Source organism: Electrophorus electricus, chromosome 5 (assembly GCF_013358815.1).
Source record: "Electrophorus electricus isolate fEleEle1 chromosome 5, fEleEle1.pri, whole genome shotgun sequence".
NCBI lineage: Eukaryota > Metazoa > Chordata > Actinopteri > Gymnotiformes > Gymnotidae > Electrophorus > Electrophorus electricus.
The window spans coordinates 23,950,027-23,971,969 of record NC_049539.1 but is presented as its reverse complement, the minus strand read 5'-3'; the positions used below and the strand labels follow the sequence as shown (position 1 = coordinate 23,971,969).

The following is a 21,943-nucleotide window of genomic DNA, read 5'->3' as shown; positions in this document are numbered from 1 at the left end:
AGCAGTCCACCTTTTAGAATATTTTTGATACTACCAGAAAAGTACAACAGGAAACTATAAGCAAGGCAATTAAAAATGCAAATCCCACATATCTTCATTTCTTTCAGTTATCACTACCCATGCTTTCTAGTGAATACTTGTGTTTTGTCATAGTCTGTATAACCTGAACTGATGACAGCATCTAAAAAGGAACAAACCACAGATTAAATACGATACATTTTATCTTATGTATCCCAAATCCTGTCTACATTGCCAACCATTTTCCAGAGCTGTAGGTTTAAGTAGGATCATATTTGGTTCACACTTTCCATGTTAAGAGACACTTGATTTGTGAAGGCAGAAAATCCACTTTGTTGTTGCTATGAAACCACATTCAATTGAAGTACATCACTTGGCTATAATGTCCTCAACTGGAAGGGGTCTACTGTTGATCCAAAACCTGGATAGGCAAAGGACAGTCTCTCTAGGATAGTGTGCAAAAAGTTCGAAAGTAATAACTGAATGACAGCCATCTGATGTAAGATGCTTATTCCAGACTGCATGCCAAATTAGGATTATACTCAAGATCACCATAATGGATAGGGAGCACATCCAAGAAACATGTCTAACCTGTTTGACTACATGTATTAATACCAGGTGGTTACTATGGTCTTACCAAGTGGTTGCTATGGGCTTGCTAGGTGGTTGCTATGGTATTCCAGGTGGTTGCAAGGGCATTCCCAATTGGTTGCTATAGTCTGTGGTATGGAGTGAAAAGCAAATGCAGTGTATTCAGTATTAAAAAGATGTTTCACAATGTGATATCATCAGTGAATCACTAAAAAAATAAAACAAACTTCAATCACGGTATGTGAAAGCAATTGCAAATGCTTATCCAATTATGAAAAGCAAGACATTGAAACGACATCAGAGTAATTTACTGTTGATTCATTTTCAAAATCGGAAAAAAATTCAACGGTGATTCAACCATGATCCATGAGGTTGATTCAAAAGTGAGTACACGTTGAAATGCCATCTCGGTCCTATTTTGCTTGTGTTGTGTGATCCTTGCTACAAATTTCACCATTACAATAATGAGCTTGTTCGTCTAGTCAGTGCTACAATAACTGTATAAAGTTCCACTACAACAGTTACTTTCATTTTTTAATTTATTAACAACTTTCTTGTGATAATGACTCTACCTGCTCGAGGAAGACAGCCTGCAGCACACATCTGTTCTTATGCAATTTTTGTTCACATCTTCTGACATGCAATGCTTTGAATATTGGCTCTATTTTTACTCAGAAGCATCAGTATAAACCCCAAGAAAAGTGTAGATTAGAGTTACATTTTCTTAATTTCTTACCTGCAGTTGTCTGAAACTATGACAAAAACTCATCAGAGCAGAACCCATTTTAGATTGAACCATGTGAGAAAAAATATGTTAACAGCTATTTTATTATCGTTCCCATTGGGAGTAGGCTACCATAAAACTCAAACCCATTCCCATACACCCGTTCAACTGTTCATTAATGCAAATATCTAATCAGTCAATCACAGGGCAGAACTCAGTGCACTGGAGCATGTAGACATGGTCAAGACAACCTGCTGAAGTTCAAACCTAGCATCAGAATGGGGCAGAAAGGTGATTTTGAAAGTGTCATGGTTGTTTTATCTATTGGGACACAACCTTCACTCACAACCATCTCTAGGGTTTACAGAAAATGGTCCAAAGAAGAGAATATATCCAGTGGGCAGTTCTTTGGTTGAAAATGCCAACCAGAGGTCAGAGGTGAATGGCCAGTCTGGTTTGAGCTGATAGAAAGGTAAACGTAATTCAATTAACCACTCATTACCACCGAGGTATGGAGAAGAGCATCTGTGAACACACAACACGTCGAACCTTGAAGCAGATGTTCGACGTGTTGTTGAACACTGGCTGCCACTCCTGTCAGCTAAGACCAGGCAGCTGAGGCTACAATTCACACTGGCTCACCAAAATTGGACAATAGGCAGTTCCCAAAATGTTGCCTTGTCTGATAAGTCTCAATTTCTGCCGCAACATTCAGATGGTAGGATCAGAATTTGGCACAAACAACATGAAAGCATGGCTCCATCCTACCTTCAATCAATGGTTCAGCCTGATGGTGGTGTAATGGTGTGGGAGATATTTCTTGCATACTCTGGGCCCCTTAATGCCAGTTGAGCATTGTTTGAACACCACAGCCTACCTGAGTATTTTTGCTGATCATGTCCACAGTGTACCCATCTTCTGCTTCTAGAAGGATAATGTGCCATGTCACAAAGCTCAAATCATCTCATACTGGTTTCTTGAACATGACAATATGTTCAATGTACAGTACACAAATCACCGTCGCAATCAGCAAATCTCAATCCAATAGAGCACCTCTGGGATGTGATGGAAAGGGAGATTCGCATTACGGTTGTGCAGCTGGCAAATCTGCAGCAACTGTATAATGTTATCATGTCAATATGGACCAAAATCTCTGAGGAATGTTTCCAGCACCTTGTTGAATGTATGTCATGAAGAATTAAGGCAGTTGTAATGTTGAAGGTTTTAAGGATGATGCGGGGATGAGTAGCGTGGAACATAAGACTCTATGTAACACTCAAACACGCACACTAATGGAGCCAAAAACCGACAACACAAGCGCGTAAAGAACAGACCTTCATATATATATATATATATATATATATATATATATATATATATATATATATATATATATATATATGATAATGAAACAATAAGGAGCAGGTGTGAGACACAAGGAGGGCGTGGCCACATTGACGAACACACACACACAGGAGGAGACATTTGGCGGGGGAGGGGCCGTACTGTGACAGAAGTTATGAAGGCAAAAAGGGCTCCAACATGGTAGTAACAAGGTGTAACTAATGAAGTAGCTGGTGAGTGGCAACTAAGTGGCACAGGTATTGTTTGTTGCACTAACCAATGCTGATTTACTATATCTTACTTGCACTTGAGTATAATTACTCCTGTATAAAGCACATGATCATTCAATTTAAATATACTTCTGACTTAGCAGACTAATCAGAATTATTATTTCAAACAATTTAATAATTTCAAGTGAACTTCAAGTGTGTGCTTTCCAAATAACACATTTATTTAAGTTGGGCTAACTAATATGACATTTCCTGCAAGTTAAAACATGTCAGTTGTGTTTATTTGTTAAAACCATGTAAACCAATAGTCTTAAAAAGACGAAGTGTTACTCATGTAACTCAAGTGCTTCTTCACACATCCAGTCTACATTAATGAAAAACAGATTACAATCTCTTAAACTAATCCCATTTACTGTTTTGCACAATATAAATTAGTGACAGAGTTTACAGTTCCATTATGTGCATTTCTTATTTTTTAGAAGAGGCACAAAGGTCTGAAAACAAAGTTGGCTTCAGTTTATATGATGACATCTGAATCTGCATATGTGCCAAAATAAATTAAAAGGAAAAATAAAATTAGGAAAAAATTCCAAACCTGATTAATTATATAATCCTGAAGCAACAGCTTGTTTGTAAAGAACCTACAGTCTGGTAAGTGCAAAGGTGTTGCATAAAGTGCAAAAAATTTGACATCTCACAAAAATGAGCATACACCGGTATCCTTTAGACATAATGATGATCCCCTGGGCTGTTAATTTGAAAGGAGTGCCTTGATAGAGCTAATGTAACAATTAAAACCCGAATTCATTGTCTTAAAATAATCGAGACCTAATGCCAAACATCACTCTTGATTAGTTCCATTCTAAGTCAATAGGAGACTTTTAAGAATTTGCAGATGTGGTGACAGTTTGTTCTTTCCCAAGCCAAGCACCAGCCTTTGAATGAAGCTTAGAGTGTTTTCATTGGTTTATGGTAGTCCAAGTGTAAAGCATATAACAACCCAAACAAGAGGCACATTGATGAGGTAGGTTCTGTAGATTGTCCATTACAGTACCTCCCTCAACAGTGGTGGCAATAGACACTGTGTCAGGGTGGAGATGATTTGGACAGAGAGGCACATCTTCACTGCTGACTGTCAGTTCACCAGCAGACACTAGTGTCTAGGACTCATCACTGTCAGAATCCTGCATGAAACCAAACAAAAACATTACAGGGAAATGTTGGTAGTCATGACCATGAGTCACAATGTCATTCATTCTGCCTGCACTGCCTTCCAGCTGTGACCATTAACATTTCACCTCATACTCACCTGCATTTAGGAGTTTTGTCATCATTAGTTGCCCTAAAACATTTTTTGACCAGCTTACAAATGTTATTTTAAGAACAAGAAAAGTATAAGGATGCTTCTGCACATTGCTTGGTTGTGGTTTTGTTGTTTTGTTTTCTTTTGGAGCTTATATAAAATTGTCACATTTTCACCGTGACAAATCGTATTTGGTATGAAAGACTTCATGAACTAATTTTACGAATCCGTAAACTCTGTAAAACCTGCTTGTACTATTTGGTTAATTACGTGTCCTGTGTGGCTCTCCTCTACACCTGTGGCGGTACAGGAAGTGCAGCAGTCTTTAGCCTGAGTGTTTAGAAGGATGTATCATATTTGGGGTTAGTTTCACGTACAAAAAAGAATGTGCAGTGTACGGACTTCCTGAAGATGACTATTTCATTCATGATCACCTTTTATGTGTGTGGTCCTGTACACTCTCTTTATAATTCAGTATTCAATGGTGCTGTAGACTCTCGTTATAATTCAGTATTCAGTGGTGCTGTAGACTCTCTTTATAATACAGTATTCAGTGGGTGTGGATTCAGCTCAGAAGTTCATATGAGTGACCACTAGAAATGTTTGAGATTCCCATGAGAATTTTCAATAACACTGTGTGCATTTTCTGAAGGTGGTCAGTTATCCTCTACATCACTCCAGCACTCCCACCCTCCACCGCACAAAACCATTTCGCTATTTGTATCTTAATCCTTCTACCTGAACATATGCAAATACATCTGTGTTCTCCACAGGCATGAAGCACTTCAGTATCCTCCTGTACTCCATGTTATCAGTCCTGATGATCTCTTGCAGTAAGTACAAGTTTGTAATCATGACACAGTGAACCATAAAAATAATTGAATGAAAATAAAAGTTGAAATTAAAAAACAACACTTTCCTCAACCTACTGATGGCTGATATAGTCAAAAAAACAGCAGTGTTTACACCTGTAGCATATGATAATTATTCAAGTTGTATTTCGGTGGTTATAGTTTAAATATGCATTAAGTGGTATCTCATCTGTGTTATGTATTATTGACATTTTGTAATTCCTCTCTTGTGACTAAATGTACTTTGTTTTGTTTTCTCCAGTTTCAGCAGTCAGACCTGTAAAGGTGAATCTTCATGATGCTGCTACTCTCCCCTGTAATCAGATGTGTTCTGGTCTGGTTAGATGGATTGTGTTGCATAAACCAGGTGACATTCTGGCTCAGTGCAATCAGACATCATGCCAGTCAAAGGAGGGATTTCACATGTCCCATGATCAGTACCTGAAGGGAGATCTCTCCCTCACCATCAATGATGTTGATTACACTAAGAGGACCCGGTACACCTGTGATTGTGGTGGTGAACACATCTGTGATGTGAGCATTCAGATTGAGAGTAAGTGTTTTAATATTTTATTAGTTTTGTTCTAACCTGTTTATTCATGAAATCAGTCCACTTGGATACTTTATTTGTAAGATATTTGTTGTGTTTTGCTTGCTGTTCCTCTCCAGCTGTAAATGTCCACAAACATATCCACCTTGGACAATCTGTCAGCATGGATGTGAATGTCACAGAGCCAGTAGAAATGATTCTCAACAGGACTCATGACACCAAACCAAACCTTGTCAGACTGTGTGCGGTTGATGGGCGTGAAATTCAGTGTGTCCCTGAGTATGAGAAGAGAGTGTCATACAGATTCAGTCTGCAGCTGGAGGATCTGAAGGAGTCTGATAGTGGTGTTTACACCATATGGGACACCAGGAATGAGGAAGTCATTGCTACATACAGAGTAATAGTTGGTGGTAAGATTTAATTTTATCTGATTGTAACTCTACAGTACGGAAATGCTTTCAAATCCCTCTTTACTAAAACTATTCCATCCCTTGGTAATATTTTAAAAATGGAACCAGGTTAAAGCTTTCATAATGCACTATGAGGATTTGACATTCTACATTATACAACATCTTTACTCACATCCTGTAATGATACAGAGTTGAGCCATGGTTCAAACAACAGATGTTGACATTACTATTGACACAGTAATGAACTAAACTTAAAACATGAAGAACAACACCACACTGATGGATTAAAACACAACAAACATCAAAACACAGCAGCGTTGAACAAGCACAGTCTTACACAGAGAAGCACATGGAACATAGAGCCAAACACAGACAAAATTGATAACCAAACAAGACCTTAAATACACACAATAACAAGGATGATAATGAAGGACAGGTGTGAAACATGACCGATTAATGAGGGAGAGACGTGGTAATGTACACAAACACACACACACACACACACACACACACACACACACACACAAACACTCACTCAGACATGGGGAGGAATTGAGGAGGAGGGATTCGTGCCTGGACACATAACATGATTTTAATTGCTTTTTTATTTGTGTTACAGAACAGAGAAACTGGTTACTTAAAAGGTCTTGTGGAAAAGTGTAATGTACATACTTGGAAAAACAATGTAAACATGAATGAAAATGGAACCTAAATGCACCCAAAGTTCTGTTGCTATTTGATTATTTTTCAGCAGTTCCACCTCAAGCGCTACAGAATCCTGTTACAACAGTGAAGCTTAATGAGAATACAACTCTCCCCTGTAATCAGACATGTTCTGGTCTGGTCACATGGACTGTCTTCCATAAACCAGATGACATTCTGGCTCAGTGTAATCAGACATCATGTCAGTCAAAGGAGGGATTTCACATGTCCCATGATCAGTACCTGAAGGAAAATCTCTCCCTCACCATCACTGATGTTGATTACACTAAGAGGGCCTGGTACACCTGCAAGTGCAGTAGTAAAACATTATGTGATTGGAATCTTGAAGTGCATGGTAAGACATGCTTTACTGTATGGTCGTATTCAGATCGAACAGTAATTTAGAACAGTCTAAGCCTTTTATAAAATTAGATGCAGTGATTCTGGAGTGTGACTGTATTACTGCATAATACTTATACAGGAAATATAGAAAATATCAGGAATATCAGCATATTCTTAATATTTTTGTTCTTCTCTATCCAGCTTTCAGCTTTAACGTTCATGTCCTTCCTGGAGAATCTCTCACCATGGATGTGCCCGTCTCAGAGCCAGTGGAAGTGCTTTTTAATAAGAGCGGTGATGCCAGTCCAAACCCAGTCAGTCTGTGTGAGGTTTATGGGCATAAAATTCAGTGTGTCCCTGAGTATGAAAAGAGAGTGTCATTCAGTTCCAGTCTGCAGCTGAAGGAGCTGAAGGAGTCTGATAGTGGTGTTTACATCATACGGGACACCAGGAATGATGAAGTTATTGCTACATACATGGTGACCAGAGTCACTGCTGGGGGTAAGACTTGATTTCAGTGTTGTGTCTCTAAATGCTGATGTGCTTTCAGAGTCTTAAAACCTATTTGTTAGTGATGGTATCATATGATTTGAGAGTGGAATATAAATAGGAAGATACTGTAATTAATTACAAACTCCTCAGCCAGTTACATTAAGGATATTCCAAATTAGGTGGAAACAGAAATTATTAGTCAATACTGCAGAGTTTGCTTCTGGGGTGTTTTTAATCCCTGCTAATGTTTTATATTTTGTGTCTAGGTAGGGAGCAAGAACCTGACACAGACACCGTGGAGAAGGAGCCAGAGACGCTTCGCATGAGCAGGCTGCTGCTCCATTTGGGGCTGCCACTGGCTGTGGTGCTGCTACTGATCTTACTGGCGTCTTACTGGCTTTTCCGAAATGAATGTTGTTTATGGATGAATGTGCAACCAAATGAACAGCAGCATGAGATGCAGGACTTACCCCACCAAGTGGGGGAGCAGAGGACCAATCAGAATGTTTCAGAGAGGGAACCAGATATTCAGGACCTGCTCTTGAATCCTGATTCATCAAAAACTGAATCTCTGCCCTCTCATCCTGTTCTTGATTCATCAGATAATGAACTGCTCACTGATCATGTTCCTGATTCATCAAATAATGAGGTGAAAGATGCATGTTCAGAGATAAAGGAGTCGAGTTGCTCGGACGACTCTTAATGGAGGATTTGACTCACATACCATCATGGGTGACATAACGGGTTCCTCCACCAGGGAAGACGAAGGTCAAAATGAAGGAGAGTCATCAAAATAGCAGGCTACTAGTAGTTATGGGCTTTAGGCTTTGGGTAAGTGAAGAGGGCAGTTATGTGCTCTAAGTCTGGGAAGAGGAGCCAGCAAGAGATCAGTGAGGTACAACACCCCATGGGGCAGCAGAGGTCAATCAGAATGTTTCAGAGAGAGAACCAGACACTCAGGAGATATTCTTGAATTCTGATTCATCAAATAATGATGAATCTACTCTTGATTTTGTTCCTGATTCTTCAAATCCTGAGCTGTTCTCTCATCCTGTTCTTGACTCTTGTTCATGTGTTCCAGCTCCTTCACTGGACTGATTCATAGAAGTGCTCTCTTCAAAGAACATCGTCTCTGCTGCTCTGATCTTGGGGTACTTTTGGGTGTTTTGGGACTCTTTTGGATACTTCTGGGCATTTTCACACTTGGAACTTTTCAGTGTTTCTAGTGGTCTCAGTCAATGAGTCATGGTTTCTATGGTATATGTGAACACATCAATGAACTCAGAAATCTAAGCAGACCCCCAGATGAACTGAAGGTGGTCTCAGTATGGTTTGTTTTGGGGTTTGTATTGCATTGTGAAAGCAAAACTGCCCCAGTTCATTCTGTGTTATTTGCTGCAGACCTTGAGGCTGGTCATACACAGTGACAATCTTCACAGGTAACATCAAACTGGGGAAAATTGCTGTACATCGGATTGTGCGGTGTGACGGGCTGAGGTCTCTTCTTCTTCACATCCAGCCTTTTAAAAGGCTCTGCCCATATGAGATGACCAGACTTCTTTGCATGGGTTCAGTTTGCATCTGTTACCTTTACATCTGTTATCTCTGCATGTGTTTGGTTGCTATGGGACATTTGGTTCTTCTTCCTGATTATGTGAGTAATAGCAATGTGGTAATAGTAGCTTTGATACAAGCAAATTTAGTGGATAAATTTGACTTCTGCCTACGTACTGTGTATCCTACACTGGAGCCGTTTAATGTCTTCCACAAAGCCAACTTGCTCCTATTGACTCGCATCTTTCATACTTCCAGTGACCAAGCACTAGAAGTATAAACAGGCAAATAGGAACCTGCTTGTGAAAACAGAAACAAAAGACTACATTAAGAGCACCACAGAAAACAAAACATGAGCCAGACTGAGCCAACGCTTACATATAAGAAGATAAGTACAGTCACAAAAGGAGAAACTTTTTTTCTAGTACTATTCACCTTGTACTGTGGCTTACAGGAAGTGTTCAGCAATTTCTTTACATTTCTGTGTTCAAGATTTCAACATATTGTACAACCACACAACGTTATTTACGTTCATTACACTATGAAGTGCTCTTATTGGCCTAGCCCCCTCTTACACTGGTAATTTGACTTCCCTTTCAACCACACAGCCATTCTTTGAAGTCTTCTTAGAACTTGCATTCAGAGGGTACACCTGTTATGGAAAGGTGTGTGTGTGTGTGTGTGTGTGTGTGTGTGTGTGTGTGTGTGTGTGTGTGTGTGTGTGTGTGTGTGTGTGTTCCAGATCCACTGCCAGGATTTCCACCCCGATTGAGACTCCGCCCCATTCCTTGCCGGGTTTCCCAGCCAACTGTGTCGACCATTTAAAGGCCACTCCCAGAAGAGAAGAGAAGAGGGGAGAGAGGAAGGAAGGAGATTGTGTGTTAGTTTGGAGTTGGTTTGCTGTGATTTAACATTTGTATGACATTTTGTGTATGACCTTGTTTTTCCCCATTTTTGGACTTTGTCTTTGGCTTCGCCCCTACTGCTTTGGTAGCTTTGTATATATACATATATATCGATTGTTTAAATGTTTGTTTGGTGGTTTGGTGTTGGACACTGGTGGTAGGGAGTGACTGCCATTTTTGTTGGGTGTGGGTTTTGTCTCTGTTTTTGTATTACGGAGTTAGGAAAGTTTGTTGTAGGTTTCTTGTGTTGTTAGGATTAGTAAGTGTGTACTTTTATTTAATTAGAGTGGGTTTTGTTTGTTATTTTGGCTTGGATCACTCCTGAAGACATTTGCACCAGTATGATTGTTTGTTTATGAACCATAACCTCTGTAAAATACACTGAAAAACACCTTCCATTTGTGCTTCTGTTTGTTTTGTTGCTGCTCACTTTGTCACAACTTCCATTACATTAGCCGTTTGTATTCCTTTTTCCTTGTTACGGCCTCACAGCCTAGACGGGGTCGTAACACCTATAATGTTAAGGTGACCACGTGTTTATTGTCTATGCTCCAAGAGTGAAGAACAGTTTACCACCACAGTTTAACACCACACCCCTTCTATAGTTGTTATTAAATCAGGGTTTATAAATTATTCCTTATTCCAGAAAACTGACATTTGAACAAAGTGGGAGATTGTGGTTGTATTTCATACTTCAGTGTCTGTGTTTTATGTTCCTTTCATTTATCATTTTCATTTTATTTTATTTATAGCACATTGGCCAACACAAATGGTTTTAATGTGCTTTACAAACAAATATTACTTACTTACATTGTTAAGCAGTTTTCTATGTAACCATTAACCAATGTCTTCCTTACATGAGGAATATCTTTCAGTGTATTTTTCTTTTTGTTAACGATGCACATAAGGACTGTTGTCGGCACAGATTGCATAATACCACCTCGATCAGCCTCTCTGTCGCTCAGAGGAGTTTGTATTAACAATGATCTCCTTCTCTTCAGTGGATCAATCAGCAAGCTTGTTCCAGTATTGATATTATACGAATGGGAGTGACTATGTCTCATGACTGTATAACTAGAAATTATTCACATACAAGTGACATATGAGTTATGACATTATGAGTGACAACATCTTCATGTTGCTCTGTACAGGAAGGAAGTAGAGAGAGAAGAACAATGATGAAATCAATCACAGAGAAACCAGCTGGTTAACACTGCACAAAAGGTCACTTGTTCAGTTTTGTTTTTTTGTAAAGGCTTCAATCATAACTAGTATTTTTCTTATCATTCCATGCTACAACAAAGCTGAAAACAACATTCAAATGCTGTAGTTTGTCTTAGAAATATAACATCACATTTATTTTCTTGTTTGTTACTTCATTATTCGTATTTGATGTTTCAGTACAACAGTGCCTTTATATTACAGGATGCCATCATGAATTCTTAGCACTGATCTTTAATATCTATTATGAGTGTTTGATAGATGATGTAGTCTTCACTGAAGTTCTTTATTCACTGTTACCTGATAAGTCAACATAAATTTTAGATTTAATTACACTTATAACAAACTTAATGAGAAACATTTTTATTAGAAACACCTTGTAAGGGTGCGGTTAGAGTGTAGCCCAACTGTTGTCATGCACAGAATGTGTTTGTTTACATTTTAGTGTTTGAGTGTGTGGAACTGATGAAGTAGGTGAATCACATAGTCCAGTGAAGACTGTGCCATTTTATTTGCACCTTTTATTTTGAATTTCACACAAAGAAGCATCAGTGGCTACATATCTCAGCAGTTCTTGGATCGGTGATCAGCAGCTGTGGTCCACAAGAGGTGGAGTCCCAGGTGAAGTAACAGGTGGATTGAGAGGGTTAGTGTCAGCACTGGATACAGTGATGGGCATCTCCACCTGATCAGACTTCCAGTCCTAAAATATAATTTATGACAGGGCCAATAATTGTGTATTGCTCTTGGTTCTAAATTGAAATGTTTTTTTTCTTTAAGATGAAGGAAAGACAGAGTAAAGCTTTTGGATCTTCTTCCTGATTATGCCAGCAATAGTAACTTTACAAGCTTTGAATGTGTTTGTGGCTCTGACACTACTGTGTGTCAGATTGGAGCAGTTTGACGTGTGCTGCAAAGCTCATAGTGGCTGACTTTTATACCTCCTGCCAAAAAATTAAAAATAAATAAAATAAATTGTTGATCTTAGCAGCAGATTATACTTCAAGTCCAGAAAAAAAAATTGCATCACACACCAGCTGTTAGTGTTCTGCTCCCATGGTAGAGGTTTTAGCTAGATTGACCATGATCCCAGTGTCACATACTCCAGCTGATTGTTCATCTTTACAGTAGCCTTCACTTGTGTAACGCGGGAGGGGGTGGAGAGCGAACACACGTGCGAAGTTACGATGTCATAACGAACCAAACTGACTGAACAGAATAAACAAAAGAACAAATAAATAAATAAATAAATAAACAAATAAATAAATAAATAAATAAATAAAGATAGATAAATAAATAAGTTAACAACCGACACAGACTAACAATACAGAATAGAAAGAACAACAAACAGGCTAACAGAAAAATAATATGATAACAGGGTGAGGGCGAGAAATGGGCAACAGGGGAATAAAACATTAAGGAAAGACTAACGGAGAACAACAATAATAAAACAACAGTGAGCATAAAGACTTAGACAAACGGGAACAACACAGAACCGAGCTACATAAGATGAGCAAACAATATAGACGACGAAGATACAGAACTAAACAAGGAAAGCAAGATGCAGCAAAGGTAACTCAACACAGAACAAACGGGATCTGTCCCCAGAAATCGTGAAAGAAACTCGATAACCAACACAATGACCAACAAACAAGCTACGTCGGGACGGGGATTTTTTAACACTACAATCAGGAACAAACTAGGAACAGCTGGCGTGAAACGGGAGGAGACAGGGAACCATGGAGACGAATGAAAACCCGGACATGATTTGGTTGACATGACAACGGGTAATGCTCAGGTCTGCAGACGTGACAACTTGGCCAGGACTACTAGTTCTGCAAAACCATCAGCGCCACTTCTCAGCTCTGCCTTACAGTAATTATTAAAACCTGTCAAATATCTCTTTAAATCCTTTCATATTTTTTTCTCCACTAACATTCTGTTTGCTTTCATTTCTTTTTCCTTTCTTCTCATTTACTTCCATCACTTTTACAATCCTTCCACTCACAGGACATTCAAGCTACTGCCAACATACTTCATATTTGCTCTGTCTCTCTCTGGACAAATGAGCCTTTATCACTCCATCCTGTTCTGTCTGCTGTTGTATCATTCACTCTCTTTCACACTGCCTGTTTAATTTCTGGGAAATGTATTCTAGTTTATACATTCAAGTATACTAGATGCATTTATAAATTGCTTATTAAAGATTAAGTATGAACGAAATCCAGTGCTTTCTAATTAAAACCCTCGCCATTTTTGTTTAGTTAGAAATAAAAAAAATTCCTTTCCCTTTGGCAACTGGTTATTCTGCACCTGAATTCTGATTCACCTTGGACAGACAACAAGCAAATAAGTCCTATCAGAATTGCAGCGATTTTGAATTTAATATTTTAAACTTAAATGGGTAAGTAGATTATACATTGTTAGACCAGAGAACATGCTCAAAACTGGACTTTGTTCATTTTGTATTCTAAAACACTTTATTCTGATTTGTTGCTCATATATGTCCTTATTCAGGAGAATTTCACTGAGTTCATCACCAGGACAGAACACAAATGCAATGCCTGCCATGATTACTTAGGCTGCAAGTTCACTAGTGGATGTTGACTGTGTTTTGCTGACTCATCTCCTGATTACATCTGGGCTAAACTATAGGCAAGGCCAAAAATATCTCCAACGAGCCTTTTCTCTTTCACTCCTCGTCTGTTATGTCTGTGTGCTTACTGAAGGTTTTCCTGCTGTCTAAGAGGCAACTTTCCAAAGTGCAGCATGTTACATAGTTATGTGGTTACCACACAATACGGAAGTGATTTGTCTTTTCCCATCCTTATGATTTCCACCCAGCTTCCTGCTGAAATGGATTCTATGTCAGGAACAAGGAATACCACCATCGCAGAACAAGGAATACCACCTTTACCAGTAAAGCCTTTTTTTTAATGAGTCATATAGCAGGTGGAATAGAAAGAGAGCCAGAGTAGCAGAGTAGGAGACACGATGTGAGCAGTGACATTATGTGATGTCATCATGTTTGTGCATCTGCAAGGGTTCAAACAGTGCAGCTGATGTATGGCTGCAAGCTGGATAATGAAGGAATCAAGAGAGGATCCATGCAGTATAGCTATGATGGAGAAGACTTCATCAGTCTGGATCTGAACACACACACCTGGACTGCAGCTAATGATAAAGCTAAAATTATCAAACACAAGTGGGATTCTAATCACAGGACTGTCCAGATTAAGGTCTACATGGAGGAACACATATCAAGTGGTTGCAGAAGTATGTAGCTTATGACAGAGATAATTTGCAGAGGAAAGTTAGAGTGTGTGATCTGCTCTGTTATTGTAACTGCACCTGCTGCAGGATGGAGCTCTGATCACCATGCACATCAGTGGAGGTAGCTTTGATGTGCAGGAAACGAAGGAAAGGGTTTTTTTTGTTCCACTCACGCTCTGTCTTGCTCTTTCTTTGCTCTGTCTCCTCTGGTCTGGTACTCTGTGCAATGAGGCAGGTTTCTTCAGAAGTGCGTTAAGATGTAGTCCGTGTCCAAGCTTTGAAATGCGTTGTACAGCCAAGAGCAAAGGTCTTCAGGCTTTTCAAGTTCTCCTCTAAAACTGCCCATGGTTTCTCTAATATCATGTCTGACACTAAGCCTCACTCTCTGTGACCGTGCCAGCTTGATTATAGATGCTCTGTGTGAGCTCAGGAATAAAAGCCAGACTTCATGGATGGAAAGCACCAAAGGAAGTATGTGCACGTTGAGAGAAATTTATCAAAAGATCAACTTACTGGGACCATGATGATGTTTATCAAATAACAAAAATGAAAAACACATCATTTTTTCATCCTCTGGCAGAACTATTAAATATATTATTTTATTTTAAAGTACTCCTATCGAAGGATGTGTTTTAACATTTTTTATTGGCTTCAATTAAAGTCAGATAGATACCATTATATATTATATCCATGCTTAGGTGAGCAGTTGCATAGATGCCTCAAGTTTAATCAATGCACACAGTTAGATTACGACTTTTACCATATTCCTGTGCTGTTTGATGCTATATTTAATGTAGTGTTTACTGTGTGAAACTGCAATTAAACAGTTTCATAAACAAAGTTAGTGGTGCCACTTGTGTGTATGTCTTAGCAAAAATAAGTAAGCTTTTATCATGTAAGTAAAGCAGAGCAGAAGGTTGTCCATGATTCGTATAATGCCCATCAAGCAATCTGTACCAAGTGCAATGAGACAGCAAAAAATGTTTGTAAAGACCTTACAGCAGAACTTTAACAGCAGTCATCCAGTGAATATTAATGCAGTGGCCTGAAGTTAGGCATCCTCTGTCTTTTCTGTTATTTATATTACATATTGGGTAACATATTTGCTTATTATAAACAGTATAAGGCTACCATGACTTCATCTGGCGCAATGCTAAGAAATCTGTACCAATTGTACACTGTGCCCAGTGCTACAAAGGCAGGGGGATATTTCTGTCTAGTTTAGATGTTTGCATTTGCTCTATCTTTTTTTTTTTTTTTTTTTAACATGTCACTTCCTGTTCAGCTGTTGATGGTGGTATGGAGAACTCTGCAGCACCGTTCCCCGTACGTGGAGGACTGCTGGCTGCTCGTCTAAAGACCCGTTATTCTTTGTGTGTGTGTGTGTGTGTACATGTGTATCTACCTCAAGGAGAATCCAGTGGAGCAGCAATGACAGATGTGAATGACATGTGGCAGATCCAGTTCAGTAAAACAACATCGAGATCAAAGGGATTGTCTGTTATAAGGGATGTAACTGTGGTTGCTGAGTTCACTCTCTTTTTCAACAGAAAAGCTGCACTTACAGAGTCCACCATCACTAAGCTCCACCATCAGTATTTGTTAAGTGGTTTCTAATCTCACCACACGGGTGTAATCCCTGACAAACATTGTGTATGTATAGCACACTGAATTCTGTACCAGAGCCACACCCATCAGATGTGATATTAAGTGCACATTAAACAGTATGGTAGGGAAAAGGGCCAAAGCAGGTGGGGCTTTCTCCAGAGTCAAGTCTTAAAACCTGGCCATGTCCACCAGCAGCTGCAGACTGGCATAGTTTCATCGCAGATGATAAAGTGTTTGTGCAGTGACATAAACTGGACCTGAGCTCCTGTCCTGGTGAATCAGTGGGTGCACTCAATCAGAAAAGCCTTTTCCCCACAGAATATACAGTCAGTCCAGTCACTCAGATATCTTCTGCCTCACATCTCTGCTTTTCTCTCTCTCTCTCTCTCTCTCTCTCTCTCTCTCTCTTGCACACACACACACACACACTCGCACACAAATGCACACACATACACATTTCACTCTATGTTTAATCTTCCTTTATTCTCTTTCCTTTGTTTATCTTTTTATCTATTTGCTTTTGCCATCTTTCTGACTCACTGTGCACTTTCTCACCTTTAAAAGGAAGTGGTCAGTTTCATAGCATGCTGTATTTCTCTGTCATGTTTCATCTTTGTAAGTTTCATTTCATGAAACATGTGTATGCACACACAAAAATTACACCGACACAATGAAGAAAGCAACCATCAGATGCACAGAAATGATTAGAAATATATTTTTTGAGCACACTAGTGTCCTAGACAGCAGTGAAGGCAAATCTGTGTTTGGCAACCACCTACTGGCAGAGCTTTGACTCCGCCACTGAGTCAAGTCGCAAAGAAGTTTCCGCAGAATAACCATTTTTGATTTTTGTCATAGTAAACCTGAGCCTCCTACTCATTTAAAACGTACTTCTCTGTGGTAAACCCTTATGTTCCCCCTGAGCAAGTACTGATTTCTTATATAAATTTCTTATAAATTATATATATTTTAGATAAGTATGACAAACTATGGAGTTCAGAGTGGGGAGGGAAGTGATAGCTAAATGCTTTCTGGTTGTAAATCAGATTGAGAGGGCAGAGAGAGTAAACTGGTACAGAGTCAAGCCTCAGAGACTCTGGTTTCTGTTCTCACTTATATTGATAGCTGATATGGAAGAAGAAAGTGCTCACAGTCTCCGTCTTCAGCGCCACAGTGCTTTTCAGTGCCAGTTCTCCATCCAAAAATGATGGCTTTTCATCAGCAGCTTGGGCTGTCAGACTGATGACAGGTTATCATCAAGCACATCACGTATCAGTGGGATAAGATCTTAGTACTACGAGTAAATGTTTTTTTAACCTTGTGTAAATTAAGCCTATTCGTTCAACCCTGATATTTCATGAATGAAAATACATCACCAATTTCTACTACCACCCAGTATGCATGTACAATAACAGGATTATTTATAATACTTGCTCTTGGAAGCTATACTGTCACTCTGTGTCATAAGTCATGAATTGCTAATATTGTTATCTTAAACACACTACGTTGAGGTTTGAATAGGTACTAGTTCTACATGTATAAAGCTTGAATGTGACAGATGCATAGAATGCTCTTTCTTCATGGTCTTCTAGGTACTGTTGAACAAATAGGACCTGACTACAACATTCACCTCACTCAATATGTGTTCCTCTATAGGTGCCCTGTAAAGAGCATGATCCCATGCCACTTCATGAATGATCAGTTGCCATGTGGTGAAAGCAACCCTTTTACAGAACACAATATCTCTACAGCGTGATAGAAAACAGGCCACAGCTGTCCATTGGCTCGCGTTTAAGAGGATGCGCCAAATGTTGCTGTTGTCTTATTGATCCACCAGTTGCCATGGTGTTTATCACACACAGACTTTATACATACATGACACCACTGTGTCGAATGAGCAAGCAAGAGTTACTTTAAATGTAAATGCATTCACAAGGTGCTTTTATTACACCACTGCTTGTAAAATACAACAGTGCTAAATATTTGTTTGCTAAGCCTGAAAACCTTGCAAAGGTTTTGTCGTGCTGCATGTGTGTGATTAAGTGTTCCTACGTGTGACGCTTTGGGAACTTTATCCTGCATTCCCTCATTGCCTGGAGATATAGTGACCTCTGAGTTATGTCGTCTTGATGAAATCCCCCATAGTCAAAGTCAGCTATGCATGTAAGGCTACAGTAATCAGCAGCGTCTACTATCCACGGCTTCTGTAAACAGACAGACGTAAAGAAAAATCACCTATACCCTGCCCTGCTCTTCCTCCGAATGTCTCCATCTCAGAGGGTTTCAAAAACACTACACTCACACGCACAAATCCAGGCACACGGACACACATATGCATGCCCACATGCACACACACACACACACTCACACTCAGTTTAAACATTTTCAAGCTAGGGGTTTGATGATACACTGATGTAAGAAAACATCTGTATGAATAACACATTGCCATACATGCAACAGGATCAGGTTTTCATTCTCTTTAGGGCTGCTGTACATTCCTGTTTCACATTGTCATACTGACACGGGCACTTCACTTTAGCACCTAAAGGATTTTTGTTATCAGTGCTTCCAGAAAAAAGTGTCATGGCCTTGTTTACATTCATTGCTACCCTGTATCTACCTTTTCTCTTTTTTCTTTAGTTTCTTGCATTGAGAGTATCGGTGAGAAGAATATATCTCATGCCACACCACAATCAGAAACCCATGCAGGCGGACGTGCCACTGTGGCTGGGTGCTGGAGCTTGGCAGCAGTTGCTGCAGTTTAGCTCTGCACTGCATAGGAAACTGCACTAACTGCTCAAAGCCAAGTTTCCGTTCTGTGCCATGTTATCATACTTGGCCTTTCAACTATGCAGTCAAATCCACTAAGAAACCCATTAAGAAGTGTAAATATTTGATGGTAAGGGATATAAAAGATTGATACATTTGGTAGTTGGCATGGTAAAAATGACGATTCTTTGGCAATGGCTTAAATATCCCCCTGTACTCCATGTTACCACTCCTGATGAACTATAATGGCAAGTAAGGTCTTACTAATGACACACTGAACCATTAAAGTAATGAACTTTGAAAATAAACTTTAAAAAAAACCCAGTACTTTCATAAATCCACTGATGGCTGATATCTTTGTATGTGTGACATATGATGACAATTAAAGCTGCATTTCAGTGGTTAGAGTTTTGTGAATGCCATTTTTCTACTGTAAATATGCATTAAGTGGTATCATAGCTGTATTATATATTATTCATATTTTATGATTCCCTCTCTTGTGACTAAATGTTTATTTTAATTTTTTTTATTTCTTTGTTTTATTTCAGTCTTTTCTCAAGTTTCGGCATTCAGTCCTCTAAAGGTGAACCTTCATAAAGCTGCTACTCTCCCCTGTAATAGAACGTGTTCTGGTCTGATTACATGGACTGTGTTCCATAAACCAGGTGACATTCTGGCTCAGTGTAATCAGATATCTTGCCAGTCAAAGGAGGGATTTCACATGTCCCATGATCAGTACCTGAAGGGAGATCTCTCCCTCACCATCACTGGTGCTGATTACACTAAGAGGACCTGGTACACCTGTGAGTGTGATGGTGTAGAGATCTGTGATGTGAGCATTCAGATTGAGTGTAAGTGTTTTTTATTTTTAATTAGATTTTTTCTAACCTGTTTATACATGAACTCAGTCCACTGGGACATTTATTTGTTGATATTTGTTGTTTTGCTTGCTGCTCTTCTACAGCTGTAAATGTCCACAGACATGTCCATTCTGGAGAATCTCTCAACATGGATGTGAATGTCTCAGAGCCAGTGGAGGTGATTCTGAACAGGACTGATGACACCAAACCAAAGCTTGTCACACTGTGTAGGATTAGGGGGGGTGAAATTCAGTGTGTCTCTGAGTATGAGAAAAGAGTGTCATTCAGTTCCAGTCTACAGCTGAAGAATCTGAAGGAGTCTGATAGTGGAGTTTACACCATACGGTGTAAACACCAGGAATGATGAAGTCATTGCTACATACAGAGTAATAGTTGGAGGTAAAATTTGATTTTACTGTGTAACTCTTCAGTTTTGGGTTTGAGGAATGTTTTCTGAGAAATGGGTTGTAAACCTGAGGCATACCTCCCTTAAATAATGGGCAAAGACTTCAGGCTTCATTTTTAATTAGAAATCTTCGCACCACAACATATTAACTGTAAATACAAAACAAAACAAACATGATGACTGAAAGCTCTTTTACTCATCACAGTAAATGAGAAGAGGGCAAAGTCACACACAACATCCTTCCCATGTTCCCTTCCTGTCCTGGTTATATACCTATAGCCCCTTCCCTTAACACTGGGCTAAACCATTTCAGCAAGCAGGTATAACACAGATTAACACTAAAAATGGATCCATATCTTTCCTGTCATTAATGTTCACCATATGGACTTTAATTATTAATGATACTAGGTCATGCCCTTTAGATAAGATTACATACTTAACTAGCCAGCTGTGATTCATATTTTCTTTCTTTCCTGCAGGTTCTTTAAGCAGCCACCCCTGTCCCAGCTCTCCCTGGAATGGCCTGGACTCTATAAAGGAGTTGAATGACCTGAACACACATGTGATGTATTTTTCTGCAGTTCTACATGAATGGCCAAGGATTTCTGCTATAAGAGCGAAGCTTAATGATGCTGCAACTCTCCCCTGTAATCAGACGTGTTCTGGTCTGGTTACATGGACTGTGTTCTGTAAACCAGGTGACATTCTGGCTCAGTGTAATCAGACATCATGCCAGTCAGAGGAGGCATTTCACATGTCCCATCTACTGTAGACCAGCTCAGTAAAATTAACCTCCTTCAGGTATGTAGTTATTTTAAGAGCTGTTTTTTTATGTTTGAGTGATGAGGTGTGGAGGGTCTAATGAGGACATGAAGATTTTGCTGAATGGACACACTTCAGAAAGAGTTCTGATGGTATTTCACACAGTAAACAGTATCTACACACACACACACACACACACACACACACGCCAAACAAATTGCTTGCTTCACAGACACACAGAAAATATACACATTTTGGTTTAGTAAAGACTTAAGAATATTCAAATGTTTACATGACTGATTTGATTTGTTTGCATTTGACAGAGGAATTATTATTATACATACATGTAAGTTTACAATGACAGTCTTTTTTTTCAACTTTGAACTGCAGTTCATGTGCAACCAAGTTCATAACTTCCTGTTCAAGCACAGAAACAGACATCAAAAAGCTTTAAGTCTTTTCCTGGATTTTTCAATTCAAAGGGGAAAACTAATGCAAGGCAAAGATTGTATGACATCAATAAATTCAGAGGAGAGACTTCATCACACGAGCTTAGCCTATGAGCTGAACTCACCATACTTGCTCATTAAAAAAGAACTTTGCATTTAATCTTCAGACTACATAATTGCCTGAATATCAGACTGCTGGGACAACTGGATGAGCCCCAGACGTCTGCCAGTTCATCTGGATGGATATGATGTCACAGTAGGGGCCAAAGTCCATCGGCCTTGGGTCCACTTCATTAGAAACAGTAACATCATCCACTTGACTACACCAAAATTATAATGCTTGTATATTTGTATAAAACAGGGGGAATTCAGGCAGATGGATGTGGTTGGTGGGGGACGACACTGCAGACACATTTAAATCTAAAAGCAGACGTGTATGGAGGCAAGAGAAGATGGCTGAAAGGGCCAGACACACTTAACACCACTGAGTTAACCGCAGCTGCTCCCAGACTCACTCAGAGACTCCGTCTACCTCTGCTGCAGTGATTGGTGCTCTCCTTTATCCACCACGCCTCCTTC

At 39.3% G+C, this 21,943-nt stretch overlaps 1 protein-coding gene across 2 annotated transcripts; it reads left to right on the top strand.

The window, feature by feature from the left end:
• Window positions 1-5,481: 5,481 nt before the first annotated feature.
• On the top strand, window positions 5,482-8,817 carry LOC113588761. Of its 2 annotated transcripts, none has more exons than XM_035526216.1 (5): window positions 5,482-5,614; window positions 5,731-6,021; window positions 6,776-7,078; window positions 7,267-7,566; window positions 7,824-8,817. In XM_035526216.1, the coding sequence occupies exons 1-5, from the start codon at window positions 5,485-5,487 to the stop codon at window positions 8,258-8,260; spliced, it is 1,461 nt and encodes a 486-aa protein (XP_035382109.1). In that variant the 5' UTR covers window positions 5,482-5,484; the 3' UTR covers window positions 8,261-8,817. The 2 variants fall into 2 exon arrangements, with proteins under 2 accessions (XP_035382109.1, XP_035382108.1); XM_035526215.1 differs by having other exon boundaries at window positions 6,773-7,078.
• The last annotated feature ends 13,126 nt before the right edge of the window (window positions 8,818-21,943 follow it).